Source organism: Lathamus discolor, chromosome Z (genome assembly GCF_037157495.1).
Source record: "Lathamus discolor isolate bLatDis1 chromosome Z, bLatDis1.hap1, whole genome shotgun sequence".
Lineage (NCBI taxonomy): Eukaryota > Metazoa > Chordata > Aves > Psittaciformes > Psittacidae > Lathamus > Lathamus discolor.
This window is the reverse complement of record NC_088909.1, coordinates 85,775,442-85,802,471: the sequence shown is the minus strand read 5'-3', so window position 1 is coordinate 85,802,471 and position 27,030 is coordinate 85,775,442. Positions and strand designations below refer to the sequence as shown.

At 39.9% G+C, this 27,030-nt stretch overlaps 2 protein-coding genes across 9 annotated transcripts in view; one reads left to right on the top strand and one right to left on the bottom strand.

Moving 5' to 3' along the window:
* Window positions 1-2,324, top strand: part of WDR41 (WD repeat domain 41) — a 34,278-nt gene extending 31,954 nt beyond the window's left edge. The window contains exons 16-17 of one of the 2 annotated variants that reach the window (XR_010608964.1): window positions 77-277; window positions 1,797-2,324. The gene's annotated coding sequence lies outside the window, so the exon portion shown is untranslated. Of the gene's footprint in view, window positions 1-76 lie in introns of both variants that reach the window. The other variant, XR_010608963.1, reaches the window with a different exon arrangement.
* PDE8B (phosphodiesterase 8B) overlaps window positions 1-27,030 on the bottom strand; it is an 82,852-nt gene that overhangs the window by 5,889 nt on the left and 49,933 nt on the right. For 5 of the 7 annotated variants that reach the window (XM_065664093.1, XM_065664094.1, XM_065664096.1 and 2 more), the window contains 14 exons: window positions 23,757-23,845; window positions 19,706-19,784; window positions 19,088-19,228; window positions 17,315-17,403; window positions 16,638-16,698; window positions 11,947-11,998; window positions 8,954-9,031; window positions 7,972-8,051; window positions 6,592-6,756; window positions 5,790-5,835; window positions 5,186-5,321; window positions 4,045-4,243; window positions 2,870-3,087; window positions 1,906-2,041 (listed from right to left, as the gene is read on the bottom strand). In XM_065664093.1, coding sequence (XP_065520165.1) covers window positions 1,906-2,041; window positions 2,870-3,087; window positions 4,045-4,243; window positions 5,186-5,321; window positions 5,790-5,835; window positions 6,592-6,756; window positions 7,972-8,051; window positions 8,954-9,031; window positions 11,947-11,998; window positions 16,638-16,698; window positions 17,315-17,403; window positions 19,088-19,228; window positions 19,706-19,784; window positions 23,757-23,845 — 1,569 coding nt within the window. The remainder of the gene's footprint in view (window positions 1-1,905; window positions 2,042-2,869; window positions 3,088-4,044; window positions 4,244-5,185; window positions 5,322-5,789; window positions 5,836-6,591; window positions 6,757-7,971; window positions 8,052-8,953; window positions 9,032-11,946; window positions 11,999-16,637; window positions 16,699-17,314; window positions 17,404-19,087; window positions 19,229-19,705; window positions 19,785-23,756; window positions 23,846-27,030) is intronic. The other 2 variants (XM_065664095.1, XM_065664092.1) reach the window with 1 other exon arrangement.

Here is a 27,030-nt window from a genome sequence, read left to right as displayed (position 1 = left end):
TTTTGCAGTAACTCTTGCCAATTCAGACATTAATCTTCTAATGTCACATTCAACAATTAATTTATTTTCTTTTCAGCATGCTGAAAAAGATGCCAAATTAATGCTGCTCCTTAGCTGCTAACCAAAAATAGGAAAGAGCCACCATTAACCATGAGGAACAGAACAACCTAATATCAGGAAAAAAAAAAAATCAAGCCTGCAATACAAGTGTTCCTGTGCTCCACTTTTATTGCCCTCCAACTCTTGTACATTTTGAAATAGCCTCTGCTATAAACTGGTAAGATGAAAGAGAATGAGTAAAAAAAAGTATTTAAGAACAGCTCTTTAGGAAGTGCTGGAACAAATGCATTCATGGGATAAAAGCAAGATTCCCAGAAATATGTTCAGAGCTTGGAAACACGTGGTTTCAGTGAGGCTTGTGAATCTAAGTCCCACAGGCCAGTGTGGGGGTGCCAGAAAACTAAAGACATTTTAAAGGGGTGTAGATTGAGGAGACATTTCAGAACAATGCTTAAACTGTCAGAGGGAGAAATGAAGCACTGTGAGAAGCCACATTTCCCAGTGACACCTCAGGTGCCTTCTTTAGAAACCAGTGGAACAAGCTGCCATCTGGTCACCATGTAAGTACAGAGAAAACTGAGGGTAGGCATTTCCACTACTAATGTGGACCTTCCTTTCCTCTGGGGTCCTCGCTGTCCTGGCTTAGTCCATGCCTGGAGGGCAAACCCATGAAACACAGCACCAGGCAATATGCTGGGAACACCCTGCAGAAACAGTGATAGGTGCCTTAAGCAGTACCCAAAGCATGTCCCCTGTGCTGTGGGACATGTGACACTGATCAGGCTAATTCAGACCCAGTGCCACATCCAGTGAGCCCTCCAGAGACTGGAAGTGCTGGGGCATACAGTGCAATGTGTCCACAGAATCCGTGAAGTTCAGCTGTATTTGTGATTTCCAGCTCAAACTGCTGGGTGAACAGAGTTCAGCAATCCCTAGAAACAGGTCAGTTAACTGCTGTAATGCTGTTCAGATAACTGAAGTAATGCTGTCTCCAAAGTTGTAAACACTGACTGGTTTCTGCACCCATGACAATCTATGGAGCGAGAACTTGCATGACATAACAACCTACAGTGCGAAAAGTCTGGTTATGGAGAACTGACAGAAGCTACTTTTGTTTATTTGTAATACCAGTGACCTTCAATTTGGCCTGACTCTAGTCTTTATAAGCACTATTTTTGCCAAGCTGTGATAAGATGGTATTTACTTAGGTAACAGTGCCTTGGAGAGCACTCCAGGCACTGAGCACTCAACTGCAAGTGGCAACAACAGGAGATCAGGAGGGGCCTGGGCTGGGAAACCTGGAAGCACCCTATGAACGGTACCCTGGCTGGTGATGGAGCATGAGGGTGTATAACTGATAGGAATAAAAGTCTGGCCATTTCTTGGTACAGTGAGGAATAGGGATGGGGTGAAGAGCTTGGAGGCTCCAGATTACACTGACACAAAACTCCCAGGGCAGGTTCCTCAGCTGCACGCCTGGGTTTAGACAATCCCATTGTTTGGAGGCAGGACCATAGGCACAAGTGCAAACCTGGTGCCACGCGCAGAGTTTTGCATGAACAAAAGAGCCCACCCACAGGTTTTCTGAACACAAGATGGCTTTTGAAGGCAGGGCTTGTAAAATGAAGTGTTTAAATGAGCTAAGGGCAGAGCCAGACACAGAAAAGAAACCAAGAAAATGAAAGTATTTTTTCACAGTTTGAGATGTGAGGTCACCAACCCAATTGTGTTTTTAGGCCACTACCACAATGCAAATTAATACAACACGAATGAAAATGGCATTTACAGTTGTCTCTGAAGAACTTCACTGAAATGCCTGAAGGCACGAAGACCTGCAGCACTTACGTGTGAGCTGGTCTCCTCAGATGCCATTGGCTTGTTGACGCTGTTCACAAATTTGTTCACATGCTCGAAGTGCTTTGTCATTTCTGTGGCCAGAACCATATCAATAATGGCCTGGCGCAATGTCCGGTAGCGATTTCTGGGGAAGAAGAAAGAGTTCCTGCTTGCAAGCCTGACTGACAGAGCTCTGTCCTTTCTCATCCCTGCTCAGACTGTACTGCAGAATGCTGCTTGGGAAGAGCAGCATTGGAGGAATGGGCCATATCATGCTTCTCCGTCTTCCTCCAGCTCTGTATTCCCATATTACCTGGATTTTTTTGGTTGGTTGGTTTTGGTTTTGGTTTGGTTGGTTTTTTGTTTATTTTGTTATTTTTACCTAATGAAAAGCAATCCCCTGGAGTCAATAAAAATTTACAGTTTAATTTCGTAACTGTAACACTAAGACAACACCCCCAGGAATGGCACCAACACATTTCCATCTCACTCTATGTTAGCTTGGAATCAAGTCTCAGGTTTTTCAAAACCCAGAAGTGTTATAAGGTGTAGACAAATTCATCACCTTCCTGGGGTCAGGTCCCGTCACCTTTCACATCCCTTTCTCTCCCACATTACTTTCTGTCCACCCTGTCCCTGCAAAAGCTATGCTGATGCAATGGGAACTCCCAGGCTATGGGCACACCCAGCAACAGGGTATTTCCAACCCTCCCAGAGGTTTCAGCTCCCTCCACTTACTCCCCTTTCCGTCCCATGTGAATGCGGCAGTGTCAGCAAGCATGGGGCCACATGCAGGCACATCTAGCTGCTTTGAAAAATCATGTCTACATGGGATTCTGGAAGAGGTTAAATATTGATGTCTTTATCTAAATTAAATTCCTGGTTTAAAAGGTAGGCTTTCAATCCACCCAAAACTAAAATCACCAAAGAAGTAACTCACCCCCACACACTCCCCTTTCTCCAGCAGACCCACCTATCAATGTTCTTGAAAATGTTGCATTTGCTGTCTTTAATTGTAAGCTGAAATGCCAGTGCTGTGTGATGACTCTCTAATACAGCTGTATCATTGTAAAGGACAGCTAATTCACTGCCTGCATTGCACAGGAAAGAGTTGGTCCGTCCAGGGTGGTCTACATCGTGAATGGTGGCAGCTATTAGTGCAGCCACTTCATCTAAGTGGTCAAGACTTCCCTACAGGAAGAGAGAAAAATTATGATGTGTCACAAAAAGTAAATAACCTCTGATCATTTTGCAGTACCCTCAAACACACAAGTGTAAGCTTGACTGCAGGGATTATACTTCCCTGCACCTACTTTACATGCACTCTGCCCACAGGTTACCTACTCCAAAACCTCCCCCCCACTTTACCAAACCCCTCTTTCCTTAACAAAGCCTTTTACTGTGCTGTCACCTCAACCATGTCTTTGCCTTAAAATTCTCTAATGGTGAATGGATCATCTAATGGTGTCCTTCTACTTTGTGTGCTTGCCTGAATGCCTCTTTATTGACTCTGCTCCTAAACAGCTCATGTGTTTTAGGATAGGAGAGGATGTGATATTTCAGTTGGAAGGGACCTAAAAGGATCAGGCAAGTCCGACTGCATGACCACTTGAGGGCTAACCAAAAGTTACAGCATGTTATAAAGGGCAATTGCCCAAATGCCTCTTAAACACCAGCAGGCTTGGGCACTGACCACCTCTCTAGAAAGCCTGTTCCAGGGTTTGACCACCCTCTTAGTAAAGAAATGCTTCCTAATGTCCACTCTAAACCTCTCCTGGTGCAGCTTTGAACCATTCCCATGCGTCCTGTCATTGGATCCCAGGGAGAAGAGCTCAGCACCTCCTTCTCCAAAGCTTTTGCAAACCTTTATTAAGAGCTGTTACTAACAAACAGTTACCAGGGGACAGAAAAGAGACGGGTATCCCCCTCTATTCCTGCTACTTAAAAATGCAAATTCCTTGCTCATACAGACTTTAGATAAACTGTGTGGGCAGTTTATCTAAAGATTAACAGGAATACTTCAAGGGCAGAGAGATTTTATGAAGCCGGGACCATTATTAAAGAAAACATCTGGCTTTTGAGTGACAGATATAAGATGGCAAACACACTGAGATCATAGCCGAAAAGACTCCTAGCTGGTGGTTATACCTTGACTCTCTCCTTCCTGAGAAAGAAGGCGGTAGCATGCAGGACATCTGCTGCATGTGTGGAGTTGTGGTATGAGTTGGAGGAGTGGTAGTTAGCTTCAATCATTTGCAGCCAAGCTCGCAGTGCTCCTTCCGAACAGTTTAAAAACTCAGAAACCCCAAACCGGGCAAAAATCTTTAAGCCCAAATACACTAACGGCCTGCAAAACAATAGCATTAAAAAGCACTGCTGTAAAACAGGAACTTACGACGTTCTAAAGAGAGAGAGTTTTGGCAAAGGAACCAATAAGACCTTATATATGAAAGTTGGAGGGAAATGGTAAACAGTTTTAAATTGCACACCTACAACCTCTCACAAGCCTGCCCAAGGTTACAGATCACTACATCTACCATCCTTTCAGACATCCTTTCAATATGTTCAGTAGAAAGGGTGCAGTTCCACTAGAGTTTCACCAATTCTTCTGGCTTCAGAAAAAAGTTTAAACGCTCATATTTTTCCTGAGGAGAAAAAAGCAGACTTTGAACATGACACAGGCACATCCCAAAGACTGAAAAGGTTAAATGTCTGCTGTTTAAATTTGTTCTGTGGCTTCGGAGGGTCCAGATTTCTACTTACTGACCATTTGAAGTTGGCAATATGCAAAGTATATTGATGTCTCCCAGAGCAGTTCTAGCTTCTAGCTTTAGGACTGGATCACTTTCTAGAGCTGATGCATGAATCTGTCATCACTAAACCGCCCTCCCTTGAATTCCACATCCTAACAGGCAGTAGGTAACTGCTTGTGTGTGTGTCTGTAGGGGCTTAATGTCTAAAACAGAACTTCTGAACTCTCAAGCAGAAGCCTTCTGCTTTCCTGCTTCAAGCAGTATGGGCTGGACTAAACAGAAATGGCATGTTCTGAATCCTAACCAGCAGTGATCTCCTGCAGATCTGTCAGGGCTGCAGATGCTGTCAGGGAAGACAACAGGCGGCACAGGTCTATCCGTGACCATTGTGCATGCCTGGCTTGTTAAATGGGACCATGTTATAAACACACACACACAAAGAAGACAGCTTTCACACAGTTATTGTGACCTGTGCCAAAGCAACTACAGCTCTTCCACAACCCCTTTGCAGGCACTTGGGGAAAGGAGTCCAGTACCTTTTATTTGTAACAGCCTCCAACTCAAAAATATTGAAGTCCCAGCTTTCCTCATTATCCAAGAGCTGTGCAATACAGGGAGGAACATCATTGATGGTGTTTGGCACTGAAAGGTGACTATGGCTCAGGTTCACATCTGTTGAAATGAATTTGGGGAATTACAACATTCCTGGATTATTTTTACCTCGCACATGAAGAATTCCATGTAGAAAACAACTCATTTTCAAGTAAAACAACTCTTTTCCTAAAATAAAAAAGTCTGCAATAAAGCCTACAGTATGTATAGCTTGTATTATTCCATGTGATTTGGACATAAACTAAGAAGACCAATGAACATTTCTTTGAGTGACAGTTTAGTATTTTCCTAGTCTTACTTTCTAGTCTTATTTTCCTACAATCTCTTGGCTTTTCTGTAGTCTTGTTTTCTTATTTCTTTCAACCTGTTTCAACTCCAAAATGGAGGCAGTCTAGCACTTGTTCTGCAATCATTTAGCAAGTGTTTCCAAAGATGGACATCCTATTGCACATCAGCTTGGAGTTTTATGTCACCAGCGTCTACCAAAGATGTTACACATGCAAAGGGAAATTTAAAATGGTGGCTTACTCTTAGAAAACACATATTCATTTCCTGACAGTCTTCTCAAGCCATCCTGAAAAAGCAAGTTTATTGTAAGTTTTAGGCAGAGCAACCATTGTTAATTGCGAAAACACTACATATACTTTAGCTATCCCTATTGTAGCACTATAAGCACCATCCTTTTTTTAAGGTCTTTCAAAACAGGCATGAAAGGATCCAAGGAGCACTAATGTGAAATCTCCAGAAAGGACATTATGAACTATACAGTGTTTTGTCCTCCTTGACCCTTTCATTGGCACCTGCAGGATTCCATCACTCAAATTAGCAACTGTAACTTATTTTTCATTTTCTTTATATTATTTTGACAAGGATTGGCTCAGTGTATGTTAAAAAATGAAGTATTCATTGATGAAACCTAGGCAGTCTGTCTCTGTCAGACAGCGTTGCTGCTACTACAGCACCTAAGTCAGAACCTGATTAAAATAACCTTACCCTTAAACTGGACGAGCTGTAGAGCAATCCCTCTATTCCCATCTAAACTTCTAGGATTCGCAAAAAGTATTTCCTTGAGACAAATCAGAATACAGTTTCCCCTGGCAACTGTGCTCACTTATATACTAGGGTGAATGCATCCAATGGACTGAGACATGGGCATATCTTACTGACATCTTGGGGCCTACTGTTTGTAGAAAGACCAAAATACTTAAGTGAGATGGTGATGAATTATGAGTCCCCTTCCCACTGCTTGTGAAATTTTAGCACAGCAGAGCACTGAACTGTGATGTAGAGCACTGGTAGTGGTAATTCCATCTTTATTAATCTTACTCACAGTCATCAGACCTCCAACAAGATCACTTGTGTGAGGATCTTCATCTTTGGTACCTAGCTGAGGGGAGTAAAGTTCTGTTGTCCGCAGGATTTCCAGAACCCTGTCCAAGGCCTCTGCTACTGTGATGGGGCTGTTTTCCTGTGCGGCATTAATTATGTTAATAACCTGAAAACAGATTAAAGAGGCAGGTGAGGAAGACTGAATGGCACTTTTGTCTTTTCTTATTGGAAAATTTTCATCCTTGGCTTGATTATGTGACTTCCCATTCAGGAAGTGCTATGTATTTTCCTCAACCCTTGAAGTACAGCTCTGAAAATGTAAATTTGTGCTCAGATTCCCTGGTATCCATCTGCTATTTATAACTGGGAAGCTCCTGGGAAGTGAAAGCAGAAGAGTGTGGGGTATCTGAAAAAATTGCAGGTGGGTAGACCAAAAACTAGCCATGTCTCAGTCCTTCAGCATAGCCAGGGCTGCTCAGAAGCAATCGTTCAGTCTCTAGAGGAAAAAACAACAATAACCAACAACCAAACTCCTGGATGAGACTCAGGTATCCTGATACTGGATGTCAAGCCTTAGTTTTATCAATGTGAAAACTAAGTGCAGAGAGCAGAAACAGCTGGGCTATGGTTTCAGGAGAAGATAGCTCTTCTCTGCCTCCCACCTTGTGTCTCAGCTGCAGTCGGGGAATGCAGCGATGACACAGCAGCACCAATGACTGTAAAGCCCCAGTGCTCTCTTCTGCAGCAACCAGAAGCTGCTGTGAGGGCACTGCAGGCATCTGTGGGTCTGCTTGGGGAGAAGGAAAAGGAAAGGTGTCAGCTGTTCTAGCAGGAAGGTTGTGCTGGGCAGTAAAGAGCTTGGTGGTAGGAAGAGAAGATGGGGAGAAGAGGAAAAAACTGCTTTGAGAATCAGAGATGGCAGGCACCTTGGTTTGTGGGTCAAGTGGTGTGCAGCTGTTTTGTGACAGCAGTCTGTACAGCACAGATAGTGAAGAAAAGACTTCAGGAGGACAAAATATGGTGTAGGTGCTCCCTCCTCTTCATGCTATCTTTTAAATATCCATGGTAAAAGCAAAGGTGAGACTGGAAGCACACGTCCTCCTACACACGCATGGCCCAACAAAGCAGGGTCCTCTTTGTGCCACGAGCAGTGCATCTTGCAAGGACACCGCTTTCCCCTGTTTATTATTCTTCCTTTTAGCTAGGATTTAGAATGAGATGCAGAAAGTAGTAAGAAAATTTAAGAAAAAAATTAGTTTAAGTTATTCTGTTAAATAAAAGGTGCATGAAACCCCTGGCTGTCCTGCAACAAACTACAGCATTCCCTATGAGAGCAACTCTGAACTCTGAGTTAGTGGAAAAGGTAGTGCTCAAGGCTCACCTTTGTAATAGGAGCTTCTATTGTCATTGAGTGGATCCTTGCCATGGAAGAGTACCGTCGGGTTGGTAAACTTGGAGCTGCTGTTGAAGAGAGCACTGTTTAAGTGCCACAGAGTGTAAATCAGGTGACAGCATTTAAAGAGTGCAGAAGGTTGCCACTGGGGAACAGCACAACAAAATCCAGCCTCATCTCCCATTTCTCCTGTACCTCCCTTTCTGCAAGTTCTTCCTTTACTGTTTCATTTTTTGCACTGTTGTCTACCTCCTTTGCAGCCACCCCTCACTTCTGCTGTCAGTTTTTCCATCCATCCTTCACTTCAGCTGTAGTGAAATGAAGCTACACTTTAGCTATATTATACTTAATGCTCAGTACCTGCCACTTGCCCTTTGCAATGAGTCTCTGTCAGTGATGGCTCCTTCTGTGAGAGTGTGCCCCTCATCTCAGTGATACAGCTGCTTTAACAAAACCCACTCCTGCTCCCTGTAACCTGTGTTTTCTCACTACACAGTGGGGCAGAAGGAAATCTCTGCCACCACTGTCCCAGCCCCAGCAAGCAGTTACAAATGGGATCAGAAGCAGAAGTACTGCTCTCAAGTTACCAGCAGCAATAGATTCCTTCATGTCCCATGCTAATGAAACCGAAGTACTGGTTCAGGGGCACAAGCTGCAGCTTTCTGAGAGAAGTGGAATTAAAGCTTCACCATGCACTCGTTTAGCAGGCTGCCCCTATCCCACAGCACAGCTATTCCTCCTCTACTTGAAGGCACTGAATGCTGCCATGCATTGTATATTGATGCTGGTACTCAGGCTGGGGAACTGTTTTGCAAATAATGCTAAAGAAATTTTATAGCAGTTATAAAAAAATTCAGTGATCTCTTTAATCAGATGTGAATCTGGCTGGTTCCTCTTTCATTCTGCATTTGTACTGCCTATGGCAAGTCTATTCTTTATTTGTAATGTTCTGGACAGTTTACTTTCTTACCATCACTACTTTGAGATGTTATGGACTTAACATCAATTGAGTCCTTCCTTCTGTTCTTGCATTTGAAGGAATGGGATTCTGTAAACACAAAATAAAAGCTTTAAAAATTCATCAAGTACGACCTCTACAGAGACTCCTCCATCTAAAATTCTGAACATTTCATTAAATGACCTTCACAATACCACATTAGTGGGGGAAATACTGTAATCTCTGCACATCAGAACAAGGGACTCACTGTCTATCATTTTACAGCAACTCATCTGAAGTGCCTGGAAAGCTGTTTTCTCAAGGAAGTCAAGAAGTTACGGAACAGGGGACTCGCTTGACCTAAGTTTAGCTGCCTAAAACCAGCAATATTTAGGGTAGTCTTTGTCTAAGGTAGTTGTCAGAGATCCTGCTTTAGAATAGATGTCTCAGGCAGGTGGGTTGAACCCTTCCTGCAAGTCCCTTTTGTTCTTCACTGACCATTGAACAACCCTGAGTTTACCTGCCTAGAAATTTAGCCAATTAAGAAAAACCCCATCTCCCATGAAAGGGTCTACACTCTTGCAGCCCAAGCACAGTTCAGACTCTGACAGCTTTTGCTTTTAACAGCAATAATTTTTTGTACCCTGTGTGTAAGAAAAATCCAACATACTGAGAATGATTATAAACAATCAATTCAGCTGCTGTGAAAATTAACTATGCACCAAGCTGTCATTCTTGAAACTGCCATTTGCCAAGGCAAGAGAAATTATCACATCCAGACAACTCCAAAAGTGGGATGAAATGCCTGGAAAGAGCCTCAAAAAAAAAAATTAAAAAATTTCCTCCAAAATAATACACTCTGCCTTATGTTTAAAAACAGCCACCATTCATCTATATATCTCTGCAAGAATAGGTGTAGTACCTGTTCGCAGAGTATCTGAAATGCTACTCCAAGATCAGAGACCCCAGCAAGCTTTCAAAAAAGAGATAACCATCATGTGAAGAACCAGAGATATCATAAAATTGATATTCTCAACATAAGGACCAATTAGCATAACACTGTTAGAAGACACGTTATATGCAGCCTGGTTGTGGCAAAATAAAATGGTAATATACAGTTCTCCAGAATTAAAAAGTTATGCATCTTACGAATTACTGATATACAGTTTCTGTCCGTATTTCAGATTTACGGGACAGCTTGGGTCTTCTTATTCTGTTGCAGTCCAGACTGGAGAAACTGCAAGCCTTTTCCTCTGTTGACATCTAAGAGCAGGGCATAACTAATGTGTGTTACATGATTTTATTTATTTATTTGATAGGACTTCTCTTTCGAATCGCTTTCCTACACTAACATTTTGAGGAGTTTAACATATGGCACTTGAATGGGAGCAAACATTTCGGCATAAACACAACAATGAGCGGCAGTAGCTGACAAGACAGCTCTCCTCGTGTTAAATACCAGCTAGCAAGTCCAAAACTTTGCCACCTGGAGAGTCAATGGGGTACAGAGGCTGCTTCGTGCCACATGACAGTTGGCTGAAAATATTTAAATGCCTAAATAAGAAAAATGTCCTTTGCCTGGTGATCAGAATGTCTCCCTGTCAGATTTATTTCAAATCAAGCCATCACAAGCAGCACAATACACACAGAGTATTTTCTATGCTCATCACATACTGGCATATGTCCATGGCTCTGGGAATTTACCCTTGGAGCACAGCCATGGACAGCAGGGAAGGATAACCTGCATCACATACAAGACTCTAAGCTTGCCTGTCTTCACTGCACAGTAGCCATCAATGGGATGTGGCTCCACCATCTTGTTGAAATCTGTCACAATAATGAGCAAACCTAAATGCCCACATTATCCGTAAAACACGTTAGTAAACTAGCAACGATGTGTTAAGTAGTTACAAGTGTCCTTCATCTTAATTCACTGGTGTTCTCAACTTCCTCTTCGCAGGAAGCAGTGAGAAAGTAAAACTGCATTTATTACAAGGACACAGGAACAAGCAGTTTAACACACCGTAGATCAGTTCTGATGGCCATGGAAATGAGAACAGCAAACTGCATATATTGTCTCTTCTTCCCCCTGCCCATTATTATTTTGCACCACAAAGGTCTCCAACATTTATGCTACTTGAAAAGGTAGGGGGTGTCAAACAGTCACTTCCCATCTCTTGGTATGTTATATCCTCCTCCCATGTGAAAATCAGAAGCTGCCTGACATTGCATAGCAATGGTGTCCAGTGTTTCATAGAGGGAAGGATCTCAAGGTGCCAGAAGGTAAGAAGGCAATGAGAATCTGTTAACTCACAATAATACAGCAGTGAGCATCTGGCTCAAGACTGCTAGAATCACAAGCTTAAAATCGGCCTTTAGTGCCACCTTCTTCAGTGGAAAGTGCTATTCCACAGATAACACAGCACCAGAAGAAGATATTATCCCTTTATGCTCCATACCTTTAGTCAAAAGCTACCTGCAGAAGTTACTGAGAGCTTGAATGTACTGTCTGCAAGTAAGCAAACCTGCCCAAGAGATAGTGCAAGGGTTGTTTAGATATGCTGCAACAACTCAGAGCTGACTGGACATGCCTAGTTCTTACCCTGGCTCTACAGACAACTATCTTAGTCCTGTGCTGGAGGCAAACCAGTGACCTGCTGACAAGTCATAACTTGAAAACACTAGGACAGATCTGGCACAAATCAGTACAGTTCCACATTAATTTCAAACATAAAGAGGTGCCAAGGTACACCAGCTTCAGGATCTGACACAGTGTTTTAGTACAATGAAGAGCAATACATCTTAACTTTGAATGCACGGGAAGAGCTCTGCGCAGGAGATTGAATTATTAATGATGGTTACAAATCCAATTCATGGTGCAACTTCAGAGCAGCTGGCATCCATCCCTGGCCATCTGCTCTGACCACTAACTTGACAGAGAGAAGAGACAACATTTCATGCCAGGAAAGAACCTGGCCATGACCTCAAGTGCAGCTGTGTATAAAGGTAAATGATAGAATTCTAACCTGTCTGAGAATTGTCTCCTGTATGCTTCTCATCACGGTGACTCTTGTAGAGCTGAAGATGCATGAAGAGTGAAATACATATGTAAGGAAAAAGAAGACAAAATTATTTTAAAAGGGCTACATTCAACACTGTCCTTATCTAGCATTTTCTGTTGAATTATTTAAAAAAATAGCATTTGGAAAAGACTCTTCTTTAGGTGTAATCAGATGTAGAGAAATAATACGAAAGTAAGCAGATATGCAATGCAGAAGATCACAGATACAATTGTGCCTTTATGTACTAAGTTCCTGTTTAATGCTTGTGCCTGCAACAGAACTTACATTCATTTTTAGATAGTGTTTTAAGTGCAAATTACGTATTAACCTGAAAGATTCAAGAAATAAAACATACACACACACACACACAAACACATAAGTTTACTTTTTCCCACTGTAAAATAATTTAAGAAACATTTTCTTAGTACTATTTAATTTTGCATGCATCCTTTCATGGGTCACTGATAAATTAGACTTCTAAAAACTCAGTTACAGAAATCACTCTCCAGCAACTGATGGGTAGAAGTAGGTATCATTTACCAAGACTTTCTTTATTTCCTAATAATTTTTAAACATTCTTAGAAAAGTTAAAAACATCTTTATTCTTTGTTCTTCTGACACGTATTGAGTAGCTCCACTGAAAGATAGTTCGAACTTTCTTAGTATCTGGATAGGGTATTTCCATCATCTTGAAGTTTATGCCTATTGCTTAGCCTACAATAACACAGAACAAATGCTCTATGCTTTTCCAGCCTACTAGACACAAAAAGCACAGTCTGTCCATTACATGACAGTTTATTATCTGCTAATCACTTCATCCTGTTCCTTTGTTTCACAGGTACAAGAAAGTTTTTTGCTGTTAGTAGAAAAACTGAGCAGAGCTTCCAGTTCCTCAAGCCTTCCCTCTAAAGTTAGCACATGATGTATTTAGGTAAAGCCAACAGAGATGCTGAAAAGGGCTAAAACCGTTCCCCTTTTTCCTGTAATCACTAGCAAATATATACATACCCTTTACTTCAGGTGAATAAACTTCAGTGCTTGACACTGCACTTATACACTATTCATGACACATCACAATCTAATCTATGGAGATTGGTTCCTCTGGCCAAATACATCACCTGCCTATAGCAAGGCACTAGATTGCATGGAAGAATGAAATCATGGTTGCAACTGGTGAGGAATTACACAAATTCTCTTTTCCATCATTCTTGTGCAACTTCCAAATTTTTTTCTTTTTTGCTATTGATGGGAGGAGAGATGAGGGTGAATAAGAATGAGAAGAGAATGGAAAGGGAAAACAAACCAACCAGCCAACCTCCTCCCCGCCACCCCACAAAAAACCCGAAAACCCCAAAAAACCCCAAACCACCAAACAATCCCCCCCCAAAAAAAACCCAACAAAACCAAACCCCAAATTCAAGAGTGGCTTTCTGTAATGAATTAGAAGGGAAATAAAAATGGAAGGGGAAATCCTGCACCCATGGTCCTTATAAATCTGGAGCCTAAGGAGCCTTTCTTCCCCCAGAAAACTGATTTTAAAAGCTTAAGCAACTGTCTTGTAATCATTCAGGAACACTCAGATAAGTCATCTCATCCAAACAGAGTAAAATCGAGTAAGCTCATCAGATAAGGTACAATGACAAAATGCATCTGAACTACTTGTTCTGGTCCTGAACCGGAGCTTCCTTCAGAGCCTACACATATATCTCTGCTGCACAACTGGCAGAAAACATTACTTACTGTCCTTTAAGTTCTCTACTGAGAAAGTAAACCAAATCATAATTGAATTCTGAATACTTCTATTATCCCTCCTGCAGGCATGACCTGAAAAAGCCACATAAGGTAAGTTATGAGGCTGGTTACACAGCTAATCTTGGGCCAGTATGTTCTTAAGAGAAGAAACACCACCTCTGTTGTAAATCTACAAATGTGCAAACACTGGACTCCATCTTGCCATGGTTCAAATTGACAAAGGCAGCATTAATCATTAGACTTCAGCACATGGGAACAGTCACATGAAAATCAATCCCTATTCATAAATCTTCACTGTAAGAATACTTGATAGACTCTCAGATATATTTCTTTTTTCCGTGCATAAATCTAACATGCTTAATTTTTGTATGTGATAAATGTGGCACAAAGATCCATGAAGCTTCTTACACAGTGATCTCTAATTATGCTGTGATACCCCTTATGGAGGCTGTTGGTATTGACAAAGAACACTTCCACATCTTTTTAAGGTGAAACTATACAGAATAACGTAAGGGTGTTTCTAAGTTTGCACACAGTCTGAATGCTGACATCAAGCCATTTATAATTATGTTGATGCAGTGAAACATTAGACACTTGCATCAAAATTTGAATCATCAGTTTTTACTGCTCTGTAAATAAAAGTTCATTTGATTTCTTTTTATTCCTCTGTAAAGAATTATCTGTGGCTTGAAGAGAAACATGATTTTTTTTTTTTAGGCCAGGAAAAGTTCTATTGCTGCAAGTATTCTGGCATGGATTTTAGGAGACTTAAGTGCCCAAATGTTGATCAAGACTGGTAACATCACATTAGTGATTATTGCTACAAAATACTTCTAAAGAGTCTTTTGAATATAATAGATATTCACATCACAATCACTGCCCAACTAAAATGGGAAAAAAAAGAGAAAAGCATAACAAACCCAAGATGAACCCAAACCCAGCCCCAGGCCCCCCAGAATTCCAAGACATGCTGTGAACTTGTGATGCGATGAGAGAGCACCTGGTGCTCTACTCCAGGCAGGAGATATTTCCACCACAGAACTGAAACACAATAATTACCTAGTTCTGTTGGTTGCACCTTGTTTTTTCCGCCATGGACCTTAAACCTCTACAGACCATGCCTTCTTGTTAGGCTGTGGTCTTTAACCTTTGTGGTAGATGTCTATCTGCACTTTTGTAAAGAGCCATATTCCCTGTGATGACCAAATGCGTAGAGCTCCCCAGACCTGTAACTCGCCGTGTTCATGCTTTTTAACCAATAAGTGCCCATGAACCAGTGAGAAAAAAAATGTGAATTGATGGTGCTTTCCAACAGTCCCAGTAGTACAGAGAACATGAATGCGGCCTTGGACACAAGTCCCCAGCTAAAATCTGTTTCTTACACTTACTACTGGCTTTGGCAGCCCCCCAAAAAGGGTAAAGAAAAACAGGAAGGAAAAGGACTTTTATCTGTATTCCTACTGTTGCATTTTACACATGGTTGCAAGTTTGCAACTGTTCTGTACTCATTATCTTGCACTAAGAGTATCATATCTACACTTCCCTGTACCAGCCTTTCAGCTGTGTGTACATTCTAGGGGGAAAAAAAAATCAGCTTGTATCTAAGAAATACCTGTAACTTTAGCACTGCTTCTATTACACAACTCTTGCACTCTGTCTGGGCACTTTGAAACATCCTGCTATAGTAAATGGTACTTTGCTGCTGATACTAAAATCCATGTTTTAGTTCAAAGATGAGGTCAGTTTATAGTATTTTGAGCCTTGTTTTTCAGGGATCAACCTTCAAAGTTCTTCCAGAACATACGCAGATTTCTCCCTTGGCTCCCTGTTGCCACAAAAAACTTGGGCAAGGAGTATGGTTTCAACAGCCAGATTTTACAGAATAACACTTACAAACTTTTCCAGTAGTAGGGGCTTTCCCATAATGTGTTAATATTCAGTATTGTTACACTGAAGAAGGAGGAACTAGAAATAGTAGTGGCTTTCTAAATACCTTTTACGCACAAGTGTCTTTACCCACAAAATGGATAAAAGAACATGAAATTTCTAAACAAAACAAGATTCTCGTTTTATTTCCCATGATCCCCTGAAGAACATGGAAACAGATCATGTTTCCCAAGCACATCCTCAGCCTAAACTGTTGCTAGCTACTTCTTATGCTTCCCACTTTCTATCTCACCCCTGCAGATTACAGGCTAAAGATAGATCTCACTCCTTTGCTCACAGAAATCCAAACTTCTTTACTTTACAGGCCATGTACTGGAATATTTTTGAAGCAAAGCATGTGATACAGTCGTTTGCTTTGGATATTTCCAGAGAGAGGGAACCAGGAGTATGTGATAGCAAACAGCTCCCTGTGCCACCAGCTTTGTTGCAGGACCTGCTTGGGTGCTATCTGGCCTGCAGAGACCAGTGTTGACTGCTACTGCTGGTTTACTTGGGTTATGACGTGGGTTGCACCCCTATGTAGTAACATGTTCTGGTGATGCAATATCTCAGGTCCTGCACGAAAGCTACACGCTTTACCCGCTGTCAAACCTTGGGACAGCTAAGCACAGGTCATTATTAGAGCTGAACACACCAGATCAGACTGGCAAGAGCAGCTCTAGAAAAAAAGTCCCTGAACTCCCTCCCTTTGGACTATGGTCTATGTTGCTTCACAATATTATGGACTCAACTGTCATATCCACGATCCAAAAAATTAAAGCCATTCTTCCTCTACTCAGCAGTCCTACAAAAGGAGAATAGCCCATGCAAATGAAGCTATTTTGCTTGCTCCAACAATCAATGAGAATGTCATTGACAATATAGATTGCATCCTCTTGGAAAAATATATATTTCTAAACCAAAAATACAAGTTTACTCAAAGCTATGAAAATTACAACATGAAAGAAATACAATACCTGTTTGTTGTTTTCATTGGTGCAATGCAGCCTTTTGAGGGACACAAAGTGTCTTATTTTCCTAGCAACAGAAATAACCACTCATTACCGTATCAAATGGTAAAGAGAGAAGTGAAGCAATATATTGCTGTTTTCTTAAGAAAAGGTCTCCAAACCCTCATGAAACAAGGTACCAAATCCAACACCAAACAGACAACTGGGTGGCAAGCACTCCTTCAGTATTACAGCTATGTTTCTGTACCCGATCTTTCTGCTCCTGCAGGCATTCACCTGCACATCTGGGAGCAGAACCTGGCAATGTGCCCATACCACATGGCAAAGGTGTGAGCACATCCAAACACACACACAAACATTACCCAGCTTCTGATCCATTCTGTAGAGTAACTGCATAAAGAAATGCCCGATAACATGAACATAAATGTCAACTTGCAGGTATGCATAGTAGTAACACTACTAATTGCTATGACTTTGCAGTTCTTTTAGTCAGCAAGTGATGATACCAAAATGGACATGACCTTCTCAACTTTGCTTATTCTTTCCAGACTGCTTGAAGTCAGCAGTTACATTATCATCCTGCTACTAAATACATGGAGGCTAATGTTAAACTTACAGATGGGGAAAGCAGAGAGAAGGCCCTAAAAAGCAGAAAGCAATTATGTTCTGGACAAGTAAGTTACCCTCCTTGACCAATCACGGGTGTTATCTTCACATGCTGTTGGATACTGTCTCCTGTTTTTCTTCTTGCATAGTAAACTCCTTGCCATTCCTAAGCAAACACACACAACAGAGACATCATCTAAGAATACATAGCTGCCAGTCAAATGTTCATTTATTATTACATAATCCTTACATAGTAAATAATACTGTATTATTTCCGGTTGTATTTTTTAAAAAAGTGTAAAATTTATTAACACAGAGTGGCACCTCTAATAGGCATTTCCTAACATACGGACAATGTAAGTATGTTTCTCTTGTGAGAGAGTATACAATTTTTACAAAGAACTTTAGCAATCATCTGTTTTGAAGGTTACAAACAATGCCGGTTGCAATACATCCAGAAGATATCTCCCCTGGAAGCAGAGGAACCAAACTCTGCACTGAATACCATTCAGCTTGGAAGTTGCCAATCATCAAGCAATATGTATGCAAAATCACAGAAACCCTTGACCTAGGGATGTTCTTCAACTAATCTCAGGTAACCGACAGCCTATTCTCACTCCATGACTCATTTCCCATGACCATGAATATCTGAAGGACTCTAGATCAGCAAAAGGAATAAATAGTTTCTTCATGGCATCTTTTATCCTGGTCTCTCATGCAAATGACCATTTCGCTGACTGGCCACTCATTTTCCCTCCATTCCCACTGCTACAGGAAAGCATCAGTAGGACTGCAGGCTAAACAAGAGCCATATATGCCCCATCCTTAAACACTCCACTGATGCAGAGATAAAAGATATCCTCTAGCATGGATTGGAGAAGAAAGGAAGATGAAGCAGAGGGTATTGTTCTCCTTAACAACTCAAAGAAGAGAGATTTCAAGGAGGGAACTACTTGGCCATAGAGTAGAATGAAGCTGGAAAATGGGTGGAAGATACCTTCTCTGTCACAAAGACGGATGGACGCAGAAGACAGAGTGCCTTTGAGCAGGCAGTGCTAGCATCTGGGCAGCCTATGTAAATGAGTAAGAGCAAAGCAAGAGTGGCCTGCAGGTGCTGCTAATGAACCAAGGCAAACTTGCATACAGCTCCAGCGGTGACCCCCAAAGCTCTGATCATTGCTGTAAGTGACTCAAAGGTTCAAGAACTCCCCAAAGTTCATGAAGCAAAGAGTGAGACAAGGAAGGGTGAGCGGTACTTCTGCAACCTCTGGGAGATGGGGTAAGAGACTGTTGCATATGTTAGGAGAGCATATCCCCAGGAACAATGTAGTGCTCCTGTGGCCCGTCATCACCATGATAGGAGCTCACAGCGCACTGCCGATATTTTGACTACAGTTAGAAAAACAAACCCCACTGGGTACTAATATGTTGTGGTGCTTACAGCATGCAGGCGGTGAAGGCTCTGCAGTGTGGCGGAACAGTTAAGCCTTTTGGCTGGATGATGCAACCACCTGAGAGACTGACTGAGGGACAAATTACTATGTTCCAACTAACAAAATCTCCATGGGCTCTAGGCAAAACAGAAACACAGAAAATGTTCTTACACTGCTCTTAAGCAAACAGATCAGTAAAGGACTTCAATCAGATCCTAAAAGCAAAGCTAAAGAAATCTAGTAGTCACTTGTCTGAGGCGTGGGCTGTTGTGCTTCTAAGACATCTGAGAAGCAGAATTCTGGTCTTACATGTACACTCATGAAAACCACATCTTGTGTTCTTAAACCTATACTACTAAAAATGAAGCAGAATAGAAAGTTAAAGCAATTTTGCATGGGTTTATTTTATTTGCTTACCTTTCCTTTTTTAATAAATGTGTTGATATTGTCTAAAAGATCTGCACAGTTTTTATCACTTTTTGGTAGTTCAGTAAGTTCCTTGCCAATAAGCTCTCCCTTGTGATACCCCATCATTCGTTCAAAAGCTGGATTAACATACTGTCAAAACAAAAGTACTTTAAGATAACATGAAAAAGATCATATTTAAAGGTTAATTACTGATAAATAACTACTAAATTGTTACAAGTTATGCATCTAGAGCAATAACCACACATCCCTAGAATTCAGTGTTTTTCATATAAAAATACTATGTAATGGTGGAACATTTTATTCAAGCAATGAGGTGAACACAGAAGTCAATATGTAAACTGTATGTAAACTGTTACCAGAAGGCACAGAAAGAGAACGAAACTCTACAGCACAGGTTATCTAGTTTTGCTGCAGATTTCATGCTGGTTTTACTACATGTAACATTACTGAAAATTAGAATCTAAGTAAAGTTACTGAAGAAAAAGGTCTTAAAAGTTCAGCAGGCACCCATGCACAGCATGCAGAAATAAGACAGTTCATTGCGAATGGCTTTCTGATGCGCAGCAAAACTAGAATATTACAAAATAGCTAATGTTTTCCCCCTACCTGAATGACATGATCTTCACTGGTTATTTCTATGGCTTCCTGACAGTGGTCTAATGCCGTAAACACTGCATTACAAGCCCTGAAATTAGCAAATGATTCATGTTAGTTTTATTGTTAGACCATTTTGCTTAATATAAATACATTATCGTACTTATCAGCAGATGGATCACAAAGTAGCATGTTGTTTTGACTAAACCATATCACTATCTCCATTATGGTTTTTTTCAGGAAATTCAGCTTCAGACATCCGCGTTGTTAACATGTTTTTCCTGCAGACCACACTGTAAAATCGTTCATGGGTCTTAACATGTTAATAGCATGCTTTTTTCTCCAAACATGCTCTAGGTTGCAGGAACTAACAATTAGCAGCAAAAATAACAAATGGCTATTACATTAGTGTAGAAAGTTTTGTGATTGTTAAAGACAGGGGAAACAAAAATCATCACAACAGATATATACAAAGGTTTCAATACAGCAAATAGATCGGCACTATCAAAGATGTCATGATACAACATCATTAAAGAAAACAGTATAAACCATCTCAAAGCCCTAGTCAGAAAAATACCAAGTTTCCTGCTTCCAAGTAATAATTCAGTGACTTGTTTTCCATAGATCCTGATTTTTATGAAGGGACAAAATGATCTGTGTTTTCCTTTATTTTCAGGGCTATCTTTAAACTAATGCAGGAAAACAAAAGGAAAACAAAAAGAAAACAAAAGGAAAACAAAACGGACAAGAAAGGGAGAAGGTAGAAAGGGAGAGAGCAAGAGAGAGAAAGAGAGAGTGCATATTAGAAGAAACAACCTAGGTATACTTGCTTTGATAGATATCAGTACTCCATCTTTGATTTGGACTAAACACAAACTATCTACTCATTGCAGGGAGCTTAAATGCACCATACATAAACATTCTTGTATAGCTATTACCTAAAAGGAACACCTTGCTCCCATACTTGCTACTTCATAGCGGGGCTTGAATTAATACTGATGACTAGAGAATTAAGAAATACAGGACATTGCTAGGCTTCCTCATCATGGAAGTAACTCAAAATCAAATCAGATACACCAAGAGACAATTGGTGAAGAGACAATCAATACACAAAGAGACACAGACATGCAGCCATGTAGATGAAGATTTGTAGGAAAAAGTGTTGCATTCAGAAGACAGAGGTATTTAGCTCATACAACAAAAGGAGCTCCCAGTGTTAATTTACAAGTGATTTTCTAGCAGCCCAAACTGTCTCTAAGGTGTGATTTTGTGCTGTGTGAAATAACTAATTCATCTCAGTGATAGGTGCCTGCCTGGTACACCAGGTGCTAACAAATGTCATTATATGAACTTTCTGCAAGAAAACACACATCTATATTTGCACTATTAAAACCTTAGTATTTTCATTTGATGTGGCAACCAAGCCAGTGAAATTACAGGTTTAAATGTCCCATATCCTCTTTGATGAATACACACCTCCCAACCAGGCTTCAAACCAGGAACAGCTCTCTGGAGAAGCAGAGCACCTGCTTGGAATGGAAGACACTTCTGACCACTGACATGACCTTATACACTGCTTTGTTGGGCTGATCCAGCTTTCTTATCACATTTTTCTTGTATCCAAACACCTGAAATATCCTGGTTTTAATTCCATCAACTAACTTCCTGAAAATACTCTCTCCCCTTTCACTTTTACAAATCTGCATAGAAGACCTACTGAAACATCAAATAGATCAGGGACCCAGTGGAACAGACACACAGTGCAACACTTTTTCCCCAACTTAAATAAACCACACAGATGAAAGCAAATTATAGCCACATAGCAGTACCAAACACTAGTTCTGCTTTGTTTTCAGTGGCAAATTCATTTAGAGCATTTGCCTAATCAGGCAGAGGTAGGGGGAGATCCTCTGTTGCAAGACATTGGCTTCTCTAAGTTATAAATATGCCTTTTCAAAAAGATTTATCTTCTTAAAGTCTACTTCATACCCCCAGATATTACAACAAATGTTGCTTATAAGCATTACTTGTGCTTGTTACATGATGGAAGAGTATATAACTATTTAACTATCCTGGGCCTGCATCTATTAAACTCTTTAAATTACTTGACTGTTCTGGGACTGCATCTGGCATCAGCAGTAGCAAACGAAAAAATACCACAAATTGGGGGTTTTTTTTCATAGTATTCTGCAGTGCTGCCAAAGGTTTCCAAAACAGACATGTTCAGAGGTGATGTGAATATATATACACACATAAATATATAGAATGTGTATTCTTAATATACAAAAGACATTATAACACTGAATACATTTTCTATACTGTTATTATTTATGTAAATCAAAAAGAAGTAGGCTCACAGTTCATGTAACTATATTCAAGAGACCAAAAGCAAGCAGAATTATAAGTGAGTTGTATGATGCTGTTTCCATAAACAATATGCATGAAAGAGCTGTCAGTAGATGAAACGCCACTGGAGACTGACTTTGTTTCTTTCCACTTTTAATGAACTTTAAGATATTTTTGGTGATGACTATACACAAACTTGCAGCAAAATGTGGTAGACAATATGAATCATGCTCCCTGTATTGGAGGTTTAATTACCTGCATTCATAATCGATACTTTCATGTATAGATGATGCTCAAACTGTATTCTCATCTTGGTTTTGAAATGAAACAAACTACAAGTGTCATGTGTATGAATGACAGCTTAATCTTTCTACAGAAAACTGGTGTTTCTGATCTATGCTGGTTTAATTCAGAAGTCACTCATTTAATATTGCATTTACAACTGAACAACAAACCCAGTCAGGACCACTGTAACATCTAATTAACTTCTAAAATTTCACAGGTGCTTTATTTTCCTGCTGAGTTTTGGAAAACACCTATTAAAAATCATGGAAGCCCAAATTCTACTTTTTTTCCCCCGAGGATTGCCCTGTAATTGCACTTCACGTGTACAAACGTGTAGTCACTTGAACATGAATCCTCTTTGGGACTGGTTTGCAAGTGAAAACTTAGAAAAAAGCTATTTATTTCTTAAACAGAAACACTGAAACCTTTAGAGAAGTGATATTATTTTATGTGGATAGAAATGGAATTAAGTTATGCCACCAAGGCAACTACACCTCTGCGTTATGCAACTCAGCTTCAAGGTTGGGTTTTTTTTTCCATATAGTTGTATTGCAAACATATCTATATGCATGTATAAGCACCCATATTAAACATAAAATTAGAATCTTCACATTAAAGAAAAAGTGATAAGGAAATCAATTTCTCACCAAGATAAAAAAACTGTGCTCCTGCTTTGTCAAGTCTTGTCCAAGCAAGAAAAACCTCAGGGTATGAAGAGCTGGATTAAGACTGCATTTAGCTCAAGCCATCTTATATGAAATCTCACACGTATGAGATCAAGAACGACTTTCTGAAATTTTACTGTCATGTAAGTTTGCAGCCTATAAACCTTACCTGAGATAGCATTTTCAAAATGCTATCCTTGCAATTAAACAAGCTGAAGTTACTGTTCTGCAATATTTCTGCTAAAGGATCTTTCCTTGACTCTCATGTCGGTAAGAATAGCTGCTGAACATTGCCAAATTCAATATGGGCGCCTCAAGATATATAGAACCATAGAATCATAGAATAGTTAGGGTTGGAAAGGGCTTGAAGATCACTTAGTTCCAACCCCCTGTCATGGGCAGGGACACCTCACACTAAACCATGCCACCCAAGGCTCTGTCCAACCTGGCCTTGAGCACCGCCAGGGATGGAGCATTCACAAGGAAGCATCAGAAGACACATACTGCATTTTGCATTAAGGAAGGCTGTCATTTACACCACCAGTGAATGAAACATACACAGACCAAGGTTTCTCAGGGTACCAGTTACTAAGACACTTATATTGGTCCTTTACAAAATAACAGAATAAGGAAATAAGGGTATGGTACATTAGTTAAGATACAGATGAAAAGTACATATATGAGCAGCTGGGAAGAAGCAGAAAGTGACCTAATAAATTATGTAGACCAAGAAGTTGATGTTTGCAGTTTCTTACACTTCTACATACCGTAATTTGAACTGAGATCGCACTTCCCCATGTTCTATTTGAACCAGTTCATTGTAACAAGCAGTTATGCTGCTATTCTCCTTGAATTGCTGGAAGACAAATCAAGAGTGCATGAAATAGACTGGAATGGTTTAAAACTGTTATTTCTGTTCCTGAATCTAAAACTCTACCCTTATAAAGAGAGCTGGCACAAGTCCAGCAAAAGGCTATGATGGTGGCTAAGCATCTCTCCTGTGAGGAAAGGCTGGAAAAGCCAGGACTGCTCTGCCAGAGAAGAGAAGGCTCAAGGCATTAAAATATCTGAAGAGTCTGTGAGTGCCCAGTAACAGAACTAGAAGGTAATGGGCACAAACAGAAGCACAGGAGGTTCCCTCTGAACATCAGGAAATACTTCTTTTCACTGTGAGGGCTGCTAAGAACTGGCACAGGTTGCTCAGTCTCCATTCTTGGAGATCTTCAAAAGCTGTATGAGCATGGTCCTGGGCAACCTGCTTTAGCAGAGAGGTAGGGCAAGATGACGTCAAGAAGTCCCTTCCAACCTCAACCATCCTGTGATTCTGTAGAAATAAAAAGCTTTAGTTGCACCTTTTGCGTTCTTTTATCACCTTTTTCTCAAGAATGATTTTACAGTTCTTATGACAACACGGCTATCTAAATACAAAGCAAGTATAAAAATATGCTAAAACCTCAACTGTGAGCTTTCTCATTTGGTTTTAGCAACCCAGTTAGAAACAGATAGTCTTAAAAAAAAAAGCAACTGCAGACACAGTCTCCCACAAACTAGTACTGCTTTGATATTTCATTTTGAACATATATCCTTAGTTCAGGATGGAAATGGAATAGAGACATAAAACATTTGTGCTAAATAAAGAAAATAAATTAAAAAAAAAAAAGGATATTTGGCATCTCAAGCAAATACTGCAGCTGAAGCTCAGAAGGTCAAAGTAACTTTGCTCCACAAGTAATCTCACTGAGCTGTCACTGTGAATTCAGAAGTGCAGAAAAGCACATAAAGTAAGAAGCAAGCTGACAACAGTTAACAGACTTTTATATACTCCAGACCAGAGCAAACAGACTTTCTTTGTTAGGCAAGGGTAGTAAGCTGGAAGTAGATTTTCTGACTTCAGTTAAAGTTTACTGCTCATTAGTAAGCTTCTGCTACAAAAAGCTAAATCACTCCTTCAGAAATACATGCACCAAGTCTAGCTTTCATAGGAAATACCCTGTGTTGTCACTAGTTATCACAGCACAGCTGCATGCAGAGTCTAGAGGCAGCACTCAAACCTCAAAGGAGCAAACAACAGCTTAAAAAAATCAATGCTTCTCTCCTGTTTGAAAAATTGTTTTGGGGACCAGTGGCTTAATCCCAAGTTGTCAGCAAAATGTAGAAAAGTAAAATTAAAATATCTCTTGACATGGGTCTGCTTCTCTCCTTAATGTTAAGATCTTAAAATACATCTGTAACTCTCACTTGACACGCTAAGTGAATGCATGGCAAAACAAAAGGCACAGAAGCAAAGGTCTGCGGATGTTGTGTTTTTGCTTAACAAACTGCCTGCAAACAAATGTGTCTTCTACAGCATGGTAGATTTAGATTTTCAGTTTTAGACTGCTCTTTTAAATATTGAAATATGCTTATGCTAAATTTAAACCAATATAAACCCAAATATATCAATAATATACAAGTTAATGATGATGGCAACCTATTTCACAAACTAAACTTACTAGAACATACTAAAGCTCTTTATAAACTGAATTTCAAAGTAGTGCTCTTTACTGAGAAAAATCAACCACTATCTTGGCACAAATCTTTGGCTAAGAACCAGGAACTGCAGCTTGCTGAAGTGCTAAGCCTGCTCTTAACTGTTGTATAGTCTTATTCAGATATGCAGAATCTCTTTATTTGAGTTTATAGTACTAATGACACTCGTTCACTGGCTCACTTATATCTGAGAAATCAACTGGGACCTGAAAAAAGCACAAAGCATTTCCTTTCCCTAATCATGCATCTAAATGAGGCACAGGAAGATGAAAATCTAATAGCTCTCAAATATTAGAAGGCAGACAACAATACCTTCTTTTAAAAAGTTTAGTATTTATACATTACATTTTGATTTAACTAATATATACAGAAGGTGACACAAGCCTCAAGAGCCATCAGGTAGTAGGAATGCATCATTCTTCATGTTTAGCAGTAAGTACTAAGTTTAATAGTAAAGATTCATTTTGTTGCAAACCAGAAAGTTTTACTAGTAACTGGTCAATGAGAACCAACATCTGTTTAGAGAAAGAAGCAAAGTTCAAAATACAAGATTGTAATTGAGTAACTGCAATCATTAAGGTCCTCTGTTTGCTAATTTAAATCACAGTTAAAAAAAATTCAGGATGCCAAATCATCACTTATTTAAATTACATCATCTTAGGTGGGTCATTACTATAAGATTTATGAGGCTGAGATGGAAAAATAAAAAAATCAGTGTAATAAATGTGCTGCACAACACCATTAAGACACAAACACAGAATGTGCTGATGATACACAGAGAAAAATCAGAAGATGTAATATAATGCACTTCCTTGAGAAGGAGATGGAAAAAACCCAGAAATAATTCAGCATGAAGAAAAATGTCAAAGGAATGTGTAAAGCTAACAGAAAAGACTCCTGAAATCTCTTTCTGTTACAAGATTTTTAGTGACTGTAGTGATCCAGGTTTGGATAGTGATCAATCATCACTGATTTCATTAGAAGAAATTAAAAGTGATTTCTTTAAGACTACTTAAAATGTATATAACATATTAGCATAAACATAGAAAGATAATACTCTAACATAAGTATACATGAAGGGAACAGAACATTTTAAAGTAGATTCAAGTAAAATATTCACTGCATGAAAAACATTCATGGTTATTTGCAAGTGTATCTCCAAAAAAAGATTAAAGGAGTTCTTTGGAATATTTAAATCAAAACCTTATGCAAAAAGTCTGGTTTTGTCTACAAAACTCTACAAAAAGGTGGCAGATTAATTGACTAGATGCACAGACTCTTTCCTAATCAGGTTGGAGATGCATTTGAAGAAGCCACCACCACAGCAATTGCATTCAGTGTTTTTTCAAGGGATGAGAATCAAGATGATGAGCAAAACCAGGAAAAATGCCAACATGATGAATCGTGATGATGCAAAAATAAAGCTACCAGAAAGGTTGGACTCTAAAAATAAAAATAATGAAGAGAAGCCTCCAATTTGAATAGATAGGCTATTCCAAAAATAAATTTCGT